Consider the following 13,435-nt stretch of genomic DNA (forward strand, 5'->3'; position numbering starts at 1 on the left):
GGGGCGAGTGTTTAATAAACAAGTGTCTAGAGAAGTTTATAAACCAGTTGAATACTATACTTTTTCTACGACCAAATTAACAAATGGAACACACAAACGAAACAAGCGACTTTTTTATTAAACGTTAATTTAAACATACAAACTAAATGGACATACCAAATAGGAATATATATATTTCTCAGGATACAAACTGTTGGTGGCTTCAGGTCCATATTTGAAAAATACAACGAATTATTCCACTGCAATGACGTTTTCTTTCACGCCGGATGCGAAACTGATAAACGTCAAAATACCAACTTGATCTAGAGCTAAATATGTCCAAAAAATTCAAGCCGTGTTTAAAGAAACTTCGAGCGTGTTTAATATCCCGAAAACGCCCGAATGGACACCAAGTTGTGACTAATGAACAATCGTTTTTAAAGTGACGTTTTGTACACTATTTGTCAGTGCAAAATGTGACACTTTAGAGAAGGAAGTAGAAAAAATTTATTCTTGAACAGCAGTTTCCATGCGACAGCGTTACAATAAATTAATTAACACTAATTAAACAGCGTTGTATAATGAAGTTAAACGAGTGGCTACAAAGTAGTACGAGTATAATTAGATAAGACAAAAAAATTAAACATTATAAAGTAAAATAAGCACCTGGAGTGGGAGGGTGTAGAATAAAGTTATTTAAGCCGAGAGCGAATTTATTCCGTTGTAAAAAAATAACCGGACAAATAAATCAAAATAAATATCAGGTGTTCACATAATTTTCTCCTCATAGTTGGCGTTGAAGAGTCGATTGTGAACGCACCATTCGGACAGTCGTCAGTCTGCAAAATACAAACAATGCAAAAAGTGAGGTTAGATTTAAACACCTGCTCCGTGATCTGTAATCCGTGGTGCGTTCACAATCGACACTTCAACGCCAACATCGAGGAGAAATTTAAATGAACACCCGATACTAAACAATCGAAAGAGGATTCAGGGTCTAGTTTAGAGCTTTCAGACTTTATCGATGAGATTCCATCCTTGGACGAGCATGATTGTGTATAAATTATTAAAATTTTTCCTAATTATGAAAATAGTTGAGAATATTTTAATCACGAGAGCATTTGCATAGTTCTAGAGTTAGCATGTCCAGTGCGTTTCAAAGGGGTCAAGAGCGGGTGTGAAAAACAAACGTAGGTACTGAAAACGTGCAGCTTGAGTTACATAAGTTTCTTTTACACATGATTGGGTTGTGAAATAGGTTAGCGATCTACGTGTTGATGGTGAATCGTGGCTCACTCACATAGGAACCGCTCTCAAATCAAAACCGTTTCTAAGCTTGCTGAAATTCATTCATTGTATACTGTAACGAAAAAACAATGATATATAACTAATCGCTAAATACTGGTAATTCCCAAAAAAAAAAATTGTAGTACTAACTGAACAGATTAGTATCAGAAAGACAGAATGATTAATAAATTTGAATAATTCATGTCTGGAAAATCACAGAATCCATGAATGAAATAGAAGTGGGCCATACTAAAGGTTAATAACTCGCTTTCAGAATCTTTATTGGAAAATATTCCCAAAAACGGCATTTTTACAACTACTAGAACGAGTATACAGGACTAACGTTTCTGGAAGTCGTATTACCTGTTTTAAGTTAATTTAAATACTGAACATTTCTGATGTTATCTGAGTAAAAAATCTAGCTTCTTGATGAATCGTACTCATTTATTGAAATAAAAATGATGTATTTTGCATCGAAATACATTTATATTTATATCGATTACGATTACACACTTATTTCTTTTCATAGCTATTTTTAACGCTGCAATTGTTTACTGCATAGAATATTTAGACACTCGCGTATTGTTATCGTATGATAAACAAAATCTGGTAACCCACTTGACCATGAAAACCAAAAGTCGAATCTTAGATAGATTTGTACGAACTTACTTGTCAGATTGAAATTAGATCAAATCTGTCAACAACACGCGTGTTTTAAAAGTTATGTAATCAATTTCAATTTTCATTAATTAATGCCAAATATTTAAACTTATATAATAAAAATTTGTTCTGTTTTATCTTCTGAATAATTCATAATGTCCAAGAAAATTTGTGGTCAAGTGGCCTGGTGTACTATGCTTTTGTTTCCAGTAACGTACGACGTAGCTTCGGTAGCTGTTGAACCGGAGATGTCAAACGTCATTTATTCAACGAACAAACAGTTGTGCGAATTATTTCTTTTGCAAAAAACAGTTCTCTCAGAACCAATCAACGACAGTTTTTCTGGTTTCGTGGTATTACATGGTGGTTTTAATTTTAATTAATGATTTCATTTACAATAAAATCAAAGTGAGGTTATAGTTCTGAAGGAAATTATAAATTATACCAACTAAAAAGACGACCTGCGTTTGTAAGAGAGAGAGAGACAACCACAGCCTGCTAAACCACAATTTTTTTTTAAAGCACGTTACCTTTTGTAGGTACATATTTGACCGTCGACAATAATTATCAAATATTAGCGTTCTCACCTAAGTTTACTTCTTGTCTTTGATTTTTTTTTATCTTTACACATTATTATTTCATTATTTTCTGTTCTCCTCTACGGCATATGACAAAAATTTTAAAAATATCTTAACCAGGTCTTTTGGAAGAAAGTGAAAAATCCGATGAACAGGAATATTTACCTACAAATTCTACCCCATGCCGTTCTAGAGAAAATCGCATTTTATGCATTCACCCAATCAAATTTGAGTATTTTCGACTTACCTGCCAATCAAATCTTGACTTCACAGAAATTTTTCTAATAGCAGTGGTAACTTCTGGAAATTATTTCTAAAGGAAGTAATATCAAAAATTGAAATAAGTCAAGAAATTTAGTAATTATTAAAGGAACTACGAGTATAATGAAATGTCGCAAATCTACCTTTCCACACAAAATCCACGAAACTGCTTCATTGCATAAGCCTTGGAATGAATAGTATTCTGAGGGATCGTATCTTCCGTTTTTTCGTCAATTTCATCACTCAACTTGTTGAAAAGTGTAAAATTACTATTTAATGACTCCATTTGCGCGTTTTTTACACTCTTTTTTGGAAAAATTACACAACACTGACACAGTAATGGCGCTGTTTATTTATTGAGATTCACTTGTCTAAGTTTTGTTTCCTTAGTTACGATCAAGTTGTTCCTTGATTTTTAAAATAAAATGTCAAATTTTGAAATGTCAGATATAAAATGGGTTTTTTAACCAAATTTATTTCGTGCTGTTTTGATTCCCTGGGATACATAAAAAGTCAAAAAGGCAAATTCGTGCATTTACAGAACACTTAAGCGGCGGCAAGGTCACTAACGCCATTTCAATAATATTTGACCGTCGATAATAATTATCAAATATTAACATTCTCACCTAAGTTTTTAGTTTACTTCTTGTCTTTGATTTTTTGTTGATATTTGCCCCAAATGGATTACATCAAATGCTTCATGGTCTGGAAAAAACGTTTCTTTGGTTTTTGATGGCAATAACAAAAGAAAAAAAAGTTACCAAACAACACGCTGGAACACAATACTTAACTTGAAATTTTTTCTTTGATTTGTAGAAATAACACCTAATGAAATTAATTGATTTTGGCAAACCAAGTAAACAATAAAACCAACGAGGTGTCATTAATTGCAGCGTTGTGTTGCGGTACCAACTGCAAATTCAAATTTCACAAACTCAAAGCCCAAAAAAACCCAACTGTCTAAATATTTGTGTTTCCAGAAAGATTGTCTCCGCTCTTTATCTCATTTTGTTTGTGCAGGAGCTCGACCCTGACCTGATCTCGAACTTCGCCATCGACCTCAACCTGGACGAAGAGCACCGTTCCCTCCAGTTCGTCAGCCGCAACTCCGACACTTCCAAACCGAACAGCGTGGACTCGGGCAGCGTCTGTCGCACCCCTTCCGACACCAAGAACGTCACTTTCAACCCGCAAGTGATCAACATCGACACCAGCGCCATCGGCGGCAACTACAGCCCTCGCAAACACTGGCACATCTTCAAGGGTCGCAAGCACAAGAGCGCCGACACGTCGACTCGGCCGGCGGCGACGAGAGTCGTCTCGGAGGCGCCGCTCCCCAAGACCATCCTGTGCGTGAAGAGGCGCAACAGCGAAGAAGAGTGCTTTTCCAGGACTGAGGCGTTGCCTCTGTTGAGTGGTCTTAACGCCAGCAGTGAAAGGACGTCCCCGAATTTCGTGAGACGGAAGAAGTACGTTTACCCCGTCGAGATGACGGTCAAGGGGGAGAGTAGTGTGTAGTGCCTGTTTTTTGTGGTTGCCTCGACCAATCTGTTCCAGACGCCTTCTACGAAGTGCGGCGTCAGCCTAATTGTCTTTAACACAAGATTCATGTCTTATACCCGAGCAATTAGTAGGGTCCAAGAATGTACAGTAGACTATTATGTACAAGATGTGTATTTATTAAATTTAAATATAACATTACAGTTTTCTTTCTCATTCAGATTTTATTTGTGGAAGTAAACAACGTTATATACATACACCAGGTGTCATAACAACCTCTTTTAGTTATATACAAACATCACAGAACGTCTACGTCAAGATCATACTCCGTTCCTCCCAAAAATGGGGACCACACTGGAAACTCGACTGAAGTTTCCAACAGATCCCCACTTTTAGGTCGAACAGAGTTTACCAAAAGCGATGATTAGTCAACAGGTGTCGGATGCGGATGATATGTGAAGAGACAGTGAACAATCACCAAATGTTCAGTTTAGGTCATAATCTGATGATATTTTTGACTTTGCGCATGTTCTCCAGACGCACTTCGAGCCAAGCGAAGGGTACGACCGCCGCCACCAGAAAGAACCCCAAAGCGTACAGTTTGTAGTAGTTGCAGAGGACGCCGTGGAAGGCGAAGGCAATGCTCAGACCTAAGAAACGGAAGAAAGCCGAGTTGGCGAACGCCGATTCCCAATTGTCGCTGTACAACCCGGTCAGAAGAGCTAGAACATGAAGCGAGAGTTTGGACGAGTCACGCGAACAAAATTGACATTTCTGGTGTCCCGCAAGGATCCAGCTCGGGTACGATTCGTGCCGGCAAGAATTCTAAATGTCGACTTTTTTGCGGTTCCAGCTTGTTAGTCACTTGTCATTACGTCTCATAATCAGATAATTTGGGCAAAAAATCGATGAAAAAGACCAATTCGCATCGCAATAATGACTAACTATTAATAGCCGAAAGATCAATCGGAGGTTGAGGCAATTAATTGTAATACAATGAGTCCGAGAAAAACGAACACCTGTCCGCAATGTCAATGAGATCCGGATCACCGCCTTAATCGATCGATAAATCACGATTACTTACTGAAATTAAGCATCTCCCAGATGGCGTTGCAGACGCCCCAAGCGGCAGAGATTACGTAGAAGAGGGCGGGGTCGTCCTCGATGGGTTTCCACAGGATCAGGACCATCAACAGGCAGGCGTGGAAGGTGAACCCTACGGCTAAAATGGCTTTCAAAGGGGAAAAACTGGACGAGTGTTTTTAACCTACCGACGACGTAGTACCGTCTGATACTCCTCAGAAGCATGCTCAAGGTGCACGCCGCGATGGATTGTAAGAGGCCCATCGATAAAAACACCAAGTTTAGCCTGTGGATGCCCAAAGTGCAGACGACGTAAGACTAGAAGAAATGGCATAAATTTAGTCGAGTTCTAGTTTGGGAAAATTCGCAAGAACAATACGTTGAACTATTAAGAGAAACTTGGGAGAGCATTCTTTTTATTACAGAAAAACGCATTGTTGGCGGTGTAAACATAACCTCACTTACTCAACGATCGATGAATTTGTCATTTTGTTGCTTATAAAACGTTTTTGGTCGTTCCACTTCCCAAATTAAAACACATTTGCTGTTTTTTAATAATCTGGGATCAATTAAGCACATTTTGATTACTTTTTTACTCATTTTACACAATTTTTTGAATGCAATTTCAAACAATGGTGCCAATTATTCGGAAAATCTTTTGGTTAGGTTAATTGTGTCAAGTCAGGTCAGGTCAGATCAGATAGGACCTGATCGGCTAAATAATTTGTTTAATATAATGTAACAAGTTGGAGGATTCTTTAGCAAATTATTTAAAAATACATAATTCGTCGGTAGTTAATATTTTTTTTTTTAAATTTTACAGTTGGCACAAGTGATATTTTTATTATTTTAAAATTTAATTAAAATTGATTATTAAAAAGGTAAGTTTCCTTAATGCCTTGTCACGTAATTTGTATTGGAACAATTTCCTTTCGTTTTTTAGAAACAATACACGAGTTTTATCATTACACAACCTTGTCGTGCGACCTGCGTCATTGAGGTTATGTTTAGGTATGTTTTTAATTTCCTTTTTTCGATAATATGGATTCTTCCTCTTTTTTCTTCTGTTTATGAAGTGTGTACTTTTTTTTTGAAAATCTGAACCAAATTGTCGTGAATATTCAAGGCCACACCCAGTTCGTTTAATTACAACAAAAAGTCGATGAGGCCTTCATGGTGTTTAAATTTTCGTATGGCGTGGCTGGGATAAAGATAATTAAGACCTAATTGTCTACATTAACTTATCTATGCAAATATTAAGCAAATCGTGTCTTAATGATGCGTACAAATAGAATTCCTGAAAGTGAATTGTCAAATTCACAGGGGCGGACTGGTACGAAATCTGGCGCCCGTATCGATAATAATAATTTCATGCAAATTTTCCGTCGATTCCGTTGCATTTTTAGTAAAAGTCGAGGCCGCTGCCCACACCTCTAATTACCAATTAGCGAGGCTTAATAATGTTTTTGTGCAAAAATCGAAAAAAAGGCAATAATAAAACCGTTCACACACCACGCTCGCCGAACCGTACGAAATGGAAGATTATTATTGGAGAAAAATAGGAATTTAATTAAGAGCAGAATCTCGGGACCGACCTTGCTGAAGTCGGCGTACATGAACGCCTGCTCGAAGCCGATGAAGAGGGCGAGAGGCGCCGCCATCTGGAGTCGGACGTCGCGGAACGACTCCCTGACGGCGCGTAGGGCGGCCAGGCCCTCCGGACGCTCCAAGGGGTCCTGGTAGACGTACATGCGGATCCGGTCGAGACCGGCGGCGCTCGTCATCGCCGCCACCAAGCACAGGCCGGCGTACACCACGGCCAGGACGGTCGAGGTGTTCTTGGGCAAGACGTGGAAGTAGCCCTCTTCGGACATGTTGAAGTGGAGGAGGAAGTTGGGCGGGCAGGCTTGGGCCCCGCACAGTCTCGTGCCCTCGAAGGTGTCGAAGATGTCGTCGAGGAAGGCGTTGTAGTCGTAGATGTTGTAAGAGGAGATGGGAAATTTCTCTCTGAAAGAAATGTTCACTTGAAGTTCTTTTAAAACAAAAATTGAGTGTTTATTCCAAAAGGCTTAAAAAGCACAAAGACTAGAGTCTGAAAAAAAACAAACAAGACAGTTTCAAAACAAACAAACAAAAAATTGTTGCAGAAATTTAAATCAAGTTAAAAGTTGTCGCAATGACTTCTAGAAAAAAACTGAAATTGAACATTTTTGATCCAACACTTTTTATTAATGCACAATGCTATTCCAAGCTCTAATAACACTGGTTAACCGCCAAAATGTTTCCTGTGCCTGCTAACTACGATTAAACGAAGGATTAAAGGATTTTGAAAAGAAAAGCACTCTGTCCTGGACTGAAAAATGTCCAAAATAATCCTTTATTTGAACCTAGAAATATTCTGCTACCGCGTCTGTATAATATGAAATTGGGATTTGCAAAAAACTTTCTCAAGGCCATAATTCGAGAGGCCCAGCTTTCAAGTACTTCAAGATCAAATTCTCACGGGTTAGTGATACCATAATAAAGGAAAGTTTGTTTTTATTCCTATCTCGAACGTCGAATTCATACGGAAACATAATATCGCATAAATTCTAAATTAGAGCGAATTATTTTTTTAACCTTACTTTCTAAACCTGGGTGATAAAACAATATTAAGAAAAAAATGGAGGAACTTTATATTAATAACATAATTACATAACATTTTTGTTTTATAATACAAAAATTTCCGATAATATTGCGGAATCTGGAAAAGTGCCCCGAATGCTTGCAGCGTCTCCACGTTGAATGGCAAAAAAAATACATTCATCGAAGAAACAAATTCAAAGTTGACCAGTGCAATTTGAACTAAACATAACACGCCAGAATTTATATAAGATTATGATTTTGCAAATGATAATTCCAGCGATTGGTATTTTATCAAAGAATCTAAAACAAAATTTGAATATAATATGCAAATATGTATTGAAATTCAGAAACCAGTATTATAATGTTCTGGTCATATTTTTCGAGAATTCTTAAATATGGAATAAGATGACACCGATGTGCGGTTATACAGGGTCGTCAAACAGTATGAAAACAGTGAAATTTGTATTTTGAAAACCCTGTTCTGTCTGTTTCAAATTTGAAGTTTCAATATAATAGCATTAGACCAGATATACTTATTTCATTTTCTAATACGCTGTTTCAACATAATCATAATTCACGGTGTCAAAAAGGAGTATGTTCTAGCAGTTTTGATGTGTATGTACTCCGGTAAAATTGCCGTGCCGCCGGGTGGTGGAGGGAGACAAATAAAGGGGAGGTAAAATTGAATTTGAACCAGTTATTATTTAGAAAAAAATATTTAATTCATATTATATTACTTAGGCTAAAACCAACAGTTGTAGGTATTTCTAATTAGTAACAGTACTCAGTTTATAATTCATTATCAAAAAAAATGATATATGTAGTCACATCAAATTAAAAATCCGCGGGATTACAGTCACAGTTAACATTATATATAACAGAAAAGTAGCGATAACTGTGAAAGTTTATATCCCCAAATGTAACATTAACATATTTATTACTTTGAACTATCTGATATATATGGTTTGCTAATCCATTGTTCACAGGACCTTCGAAGTAGCAGATAATTTCCCAGGAGCAACATGGGCGTTCCTTGCCATATATTGGTTTAATCTGTCTTATACTTATTCCAGGCAATAATCGGGAAAAAAAGCACACTTGAACTTGGTGATGGATCTCCTCTTCCTCCGGAAAGTATCCTGGTGCTAAGGGCAGCTTCCATGTTTTTGGGCAAGGCACAATCGCCATGCTGAGAAAATGTACTTGCACCTTAGATTATACTTGCACTAAAACATAACCTATACTAAAAAAGCAACTACGACTTACACATAGGTACCTACCTACCTTATATAACAAAAACCAAGCGCGAAAACAAAACACCAAGACTGACAAATATTAAACAATTCTTACTCTAGATAGTTAAAACGCAATATTAAAAATTTATTTAACATTAAGGTTTACATGCCATTAAGGTTTACATGCACTGTAGGTAGCCCGAAAAAGTTCCAATGTGCGTAAAATGCTTTTCCCTACATGCGCAATTGTCAGAAGTTACTAACATTTTTGGTGCAATTTTTAGTAATATTTAACGTTTCAAGGTTTGAAGCAAGCAAGTTTGAATTTGTTTGTTGGTTATGTTATTGTTTCCACACTTGTGGTTTCGATTCTTTAGACCACACTATTTTATTGTTTGGTGTTGTGGTTGACGACGAAAATGAGTTTATATTATTTGTGGTTATGTTATATTTTGTATTGTGTTAGTTATGTTTATTTAAATCATATTTTTCAACCAGGTACACAGGAATTCGCAACCATGATAAGCATTTTAAAGAATTAACATAGATATATAGAATTAACTAATATTTTCTCTTTTTTTAACCTCAATAACCGACATTCAGCTGTAAATGAGTGTAATGTAGCTTTAGCCACTTCTAAGCAGTGACAGCGCGCGATATACAAAAAGAGGTTAATAACGCTTTCCAACCCGACTCCTGCGCAATCATCTGTCTTATTTTAACATTGGGAATTTTATATCTTCTATCTTTTTTCCACCATTGCCTTCTTCCCTTGAATAGGTGAATTAATACTGTCATCACAGACTGTCATCGTTTTGCGCATGGCGCAAAATTGACATTTTCTAAAGCGAAATTTGTGCAGTGTTGCCAGGTTTATTTTATCTTTATTATTTACAACCAGTTAAACTTGCACTTGAAAATATTTTTTAAATATCCCTTTAAACACAGGACACAAAAGGTGAATTTTAAGTGTTTTTAAAAGGTGAATTAGTTTGACCGAAATCGTATTCGCCTTTGGAAAAACAGGGTAGATTCCTTAAAATTTTGACTTTTTTAAAACGGGTGCCTTTGATAAACAGGGCAAATTTCTTAAAATTTTAACTTTATTAAAAAATTACCTTGAAAAACAGGGTACATTTGCTAAAAAAATTATGTGTGCTGAGAGGGTCTAACAGGAAAAAAGTCTACCTTTAAAAAACAAGGCAAAAAGACAGATTTTAAGTGTTTTTAAAAGGGGAATTTGTTTGGACGAAACCGTATTCACGTTTGGAAAAAAACACGGTATTTTCTTTAAAATGTTGACTTTTTTAAAAAGGGTACCTTTGGAAAAACAAGCTAAATTTCTTAAATTTTTAACTTAAAAAAAAAGTACTTTGAAAAACAGGGTAGATTCCTTAAAAAATTGATGTGTTCTGACGGGACCTACTTACTACTTTTTTCTTATGGGGGCACGTGAAAAACGTTGTTTACAACCGACCCACCATTCATAACGAGGAGGATCTTCGAAACAGATTGCAAGAAGCTTTTGGAACAATTACACCTGAAATGGTCAGGGTCTCTAAATTAAACTTACTACGGCGTGCACAACTATGTCTCGAAATGAATGGTGGACATTTTGAGCATCTCCTTTAATTCTTCTTTCTTTGAATTTTGTTTGTTTCGCTTTGTTATTACATATTTGCTTTTGTTCTATTAAACTCGGTTCTTTTTAGAACCACGATTTGTTGTTTGCTTTACGACTTCCGCCCAATAATAAATTGGTATTAATAATTGCGGGCTATACGATGACAACTTTTATTAAATTTATTGACATTATTCTTAACCTAAATTTTTGACAGTGCAATGATGTGCCAAATTTGACAATAAAATACAGTCGACCAGATATTTCGAGTAGAATTATAGTATTTTTGGAAACCAAGCAATTCCCTCATTGTTCTGTTCTTCCCTAGTTTTTCCGCGCTTGATTAACGGGATTGGTGGATTTGATATGCTTACAAAAGCAGATAAGAAAAAAAAATCAATCGTTCCTGTAATGTTATTGCTGTCGGCACAAGTCAGTTTCCTCTGAGACGTGAGTTGTGCCACAGCCTGTATATTTTTAAATTCTATGTTAAATAACGTATGTAAAATGACAACTACAATTTCACTTATCGTTTATGCCTCCCTCAAAAATGTTCTTCCATTCCCCCTAACGCTATATGAAATCAAATTAATTTTTTCCAAAAATATGTACATTTTCTTGAATTTCGTACAAACATGACTTAAAGTGTTCACTATTAAGCAAAATCATGAAAAAAAAATGACTTTCTTAACTATAGTTGCACAGTTGCGGCCACGGAACAGTTTACATCATTATTTTTCTATTGTAATTTTGTAAAAAATCATTGGCGTAGTGTTATCAATGAACCGACGGTTACAAAACGTTATTAATAAACAAGGGGCCTTCACCAAATATTCATTTGCAAAAAGTTATTCTTGTACCTATTTGTTAAATTGTAAGTTTTCAGTTTGTTAAAGTTTGGATTTTTATTTATTGTGTATAATAAAACAATTGTTTAATTAACAAAGCAGTTTTAATTACTTACACGCTGATACGCCACTGTTACTAAACGTCATATTGACACAAAAAGTCCATTTTCACTGCGTAAAAGTTTTAAAAAACGCTTGCTATACAGGGTGTCTCAGTTAAGACTTTCAAGCCTAATAACTCAGTTATTTTCCAGCGGATTTTTGTGAAATTTAAAATGCAGATATTTTAGACGGTGAAGAATAAAATCCCATTAATGCAATCATCCAAGTCTTAAAAATGTAATTTTTACATGCCTTTTTAAAATGTTGAATCAATTAAGATTTACATAAAAAATTGATCGTCAATAAAAAATGCTGTAGGGAAAAACTCGTCCTTGAAAGACGTCTGGTTTGCAAGAAAAAAGCAAAAAAACTGTGTTAAACGTGGCTGCAAATGCAAAAACGTAGACGCTTATGAAACAAACGCGCAATTTTGCAGAATTTTGGTCATCCCTTTTCGCAGAAGCGCAGGTGACATAATTGACGTTTATCTTGCTAACCTTACAAACACTTACAAAGTTAAAGACAACATTTGGACGTAATTTATTATACTGGATGCTTTAATTCTTCCATAAAGGACTAAAACACATGATCGGGATATTTTAGCAAAGTAATTTAGTTCACGTACGCTTCCTGTGTCTTCAAATAAATTGACGACTCTCTTAACCTTACATTTTGTAAAGCCTACATTTGGATAGTGTTCCACGAGAAAACGAACTGTGTCATTGAATTTCTTACGACACTCTCCATAGGCAAAAATTTTTTCCTTTTTCAACAATATTGAAATTTCTGCCGCTGTAGTCTATTTTTAGAGTATTTTCAATAAATTTTCACAATTTGACGTTTCTAATAAAGCGCGCCCAATTTTGACAGACTTTAAAGGGTGTACAAAATGTTGCTTGGCAATTAATCATCAATGACAACATTTTCCAAGCCAACAAAATGTTTTTTTTTTCACGATCGGGAGTAGAAATCAACTTTTCGGATGTCAACATCGTGACAGAAGTAGAGCATTTTCTCCCTAGGGAGCAAATATTTGCAAATATTTGCTCCCTAGGGAGTTTTCATTTTTTTGACAGTTGTGACAAAAATCTAATGGGAGTTTTCATTTTTTTTGACTGTTGTGACAAAAATCTAATTGTGTTGTCAAGGCAACTACTAATTCCATTAAATTCATCGAAAGATGACAACTCATTTGTCATCATTTTTTTATTCTTAAAATTTGAGATTTTTGTGCTGTTTCTACTCCCTACCGTGAAAAAAATAGTATATATACTTCTGGAGAGAATGCTCATTTTTCCCTCGGTGCTTTGTAGCCCTCGGGCTTCGCCCTCTGGCTACAAACTGCACCTTAGAAAAAATCATGCATTTCTCTCCCTCAATATATAATATACTATTTTTTAAGTTGAATTTGTCTTATTATTACCCTCATTTCAAATAGACCAATCGAGTCACGTCATTTTGATCACGTTCTCCAATGAAATCAACATTAGTTGATAACAAAACCGGAAGAGAGGTACTTACCGTTGTAATTATCCCCGTTCACGTATCATGACAACGCTTCATAAATTTTTTTGAAAGTGTCAAAATTGTCACGCTTTGGTTGTAGTTCGTTATCTAATATCGATGGAGCTTCAGACGATAATATGCTAAAGAATA

The 13,435-nt window shown here is 35.9% G+C and overlaps 2 protein-coding genes across 6 annotated transcripts in view; one reads left to right on the forward strand and one right to left on the reverse strand.

The window, feature by feature from the left end:
- The window catches only part of inaE (inactivation no afterpotential E), a 28,014-nt gene extending 23,533 nt beyond the window's left edge, over positions 1-4,481 (forward strand). The window contains exon 11 of the mRNA XM_069045046.1: positions 3,786-4,481. Within this exon, the coding sequence (XP_068901147.1) occupies positions 3,786-4,283 (498 nt within the window). The 3' untranslated portion in view covers positions 4,284-4,481. The remainder of the gene's footprint in view (positions 1-3,785) is intronic.
- Positions 1-13,435, reverse strand: part of LOC138128847 (UNC93-like protein) — a 22,649-nt gene continuing 9,214 nt past the window's right edge. For 4 of the 5 annotated variants that reach the window (XM_069045047.1, XM_069045048.1, XM_069045050.1 and 1 more), the window contains 4 exons: positions 6,944-7,355; positions 5,537-5,666; positions 5,350-5,487; positions 4,424-4,987 (listed from right to left, as the gene is read on the reverse strand). In XM_069045047.1, the coding sequence (XP_068901148.1) occupies positions 4,761-4,987; positions 5,350-5,487; positions 5,537-5,666; positions 6,944-7,355 (907 nt within the window). In that variant the 3' untranslated portion in view covers positions 4,424-4,760. Of the gene's footprint in view, positions 3,471-4,423; positions 4,988-5,349; positions 5,488-5,536; positions 5,667-6,943; positions 7,356-13,435 lie in introns of those variants that run through there. The other variant, XM_069045051.1, reaches the window with a different exon arrangement.

Source organism: Tenebrio molitor, chromosome 4, assembly GCF_963966145.1.
Source record: "Tenebrio molitor chromosome 4, icTenMoli1.1, whole genome shotgun sequence".
Classification (NCBI taxonomy): domain Eukaryota; kingdom Metazoa; phylum Arthropoda; class Insecta; order Coleoptera; family Tenebrionidae; genus Tenebrio; species Tenebrio molitor.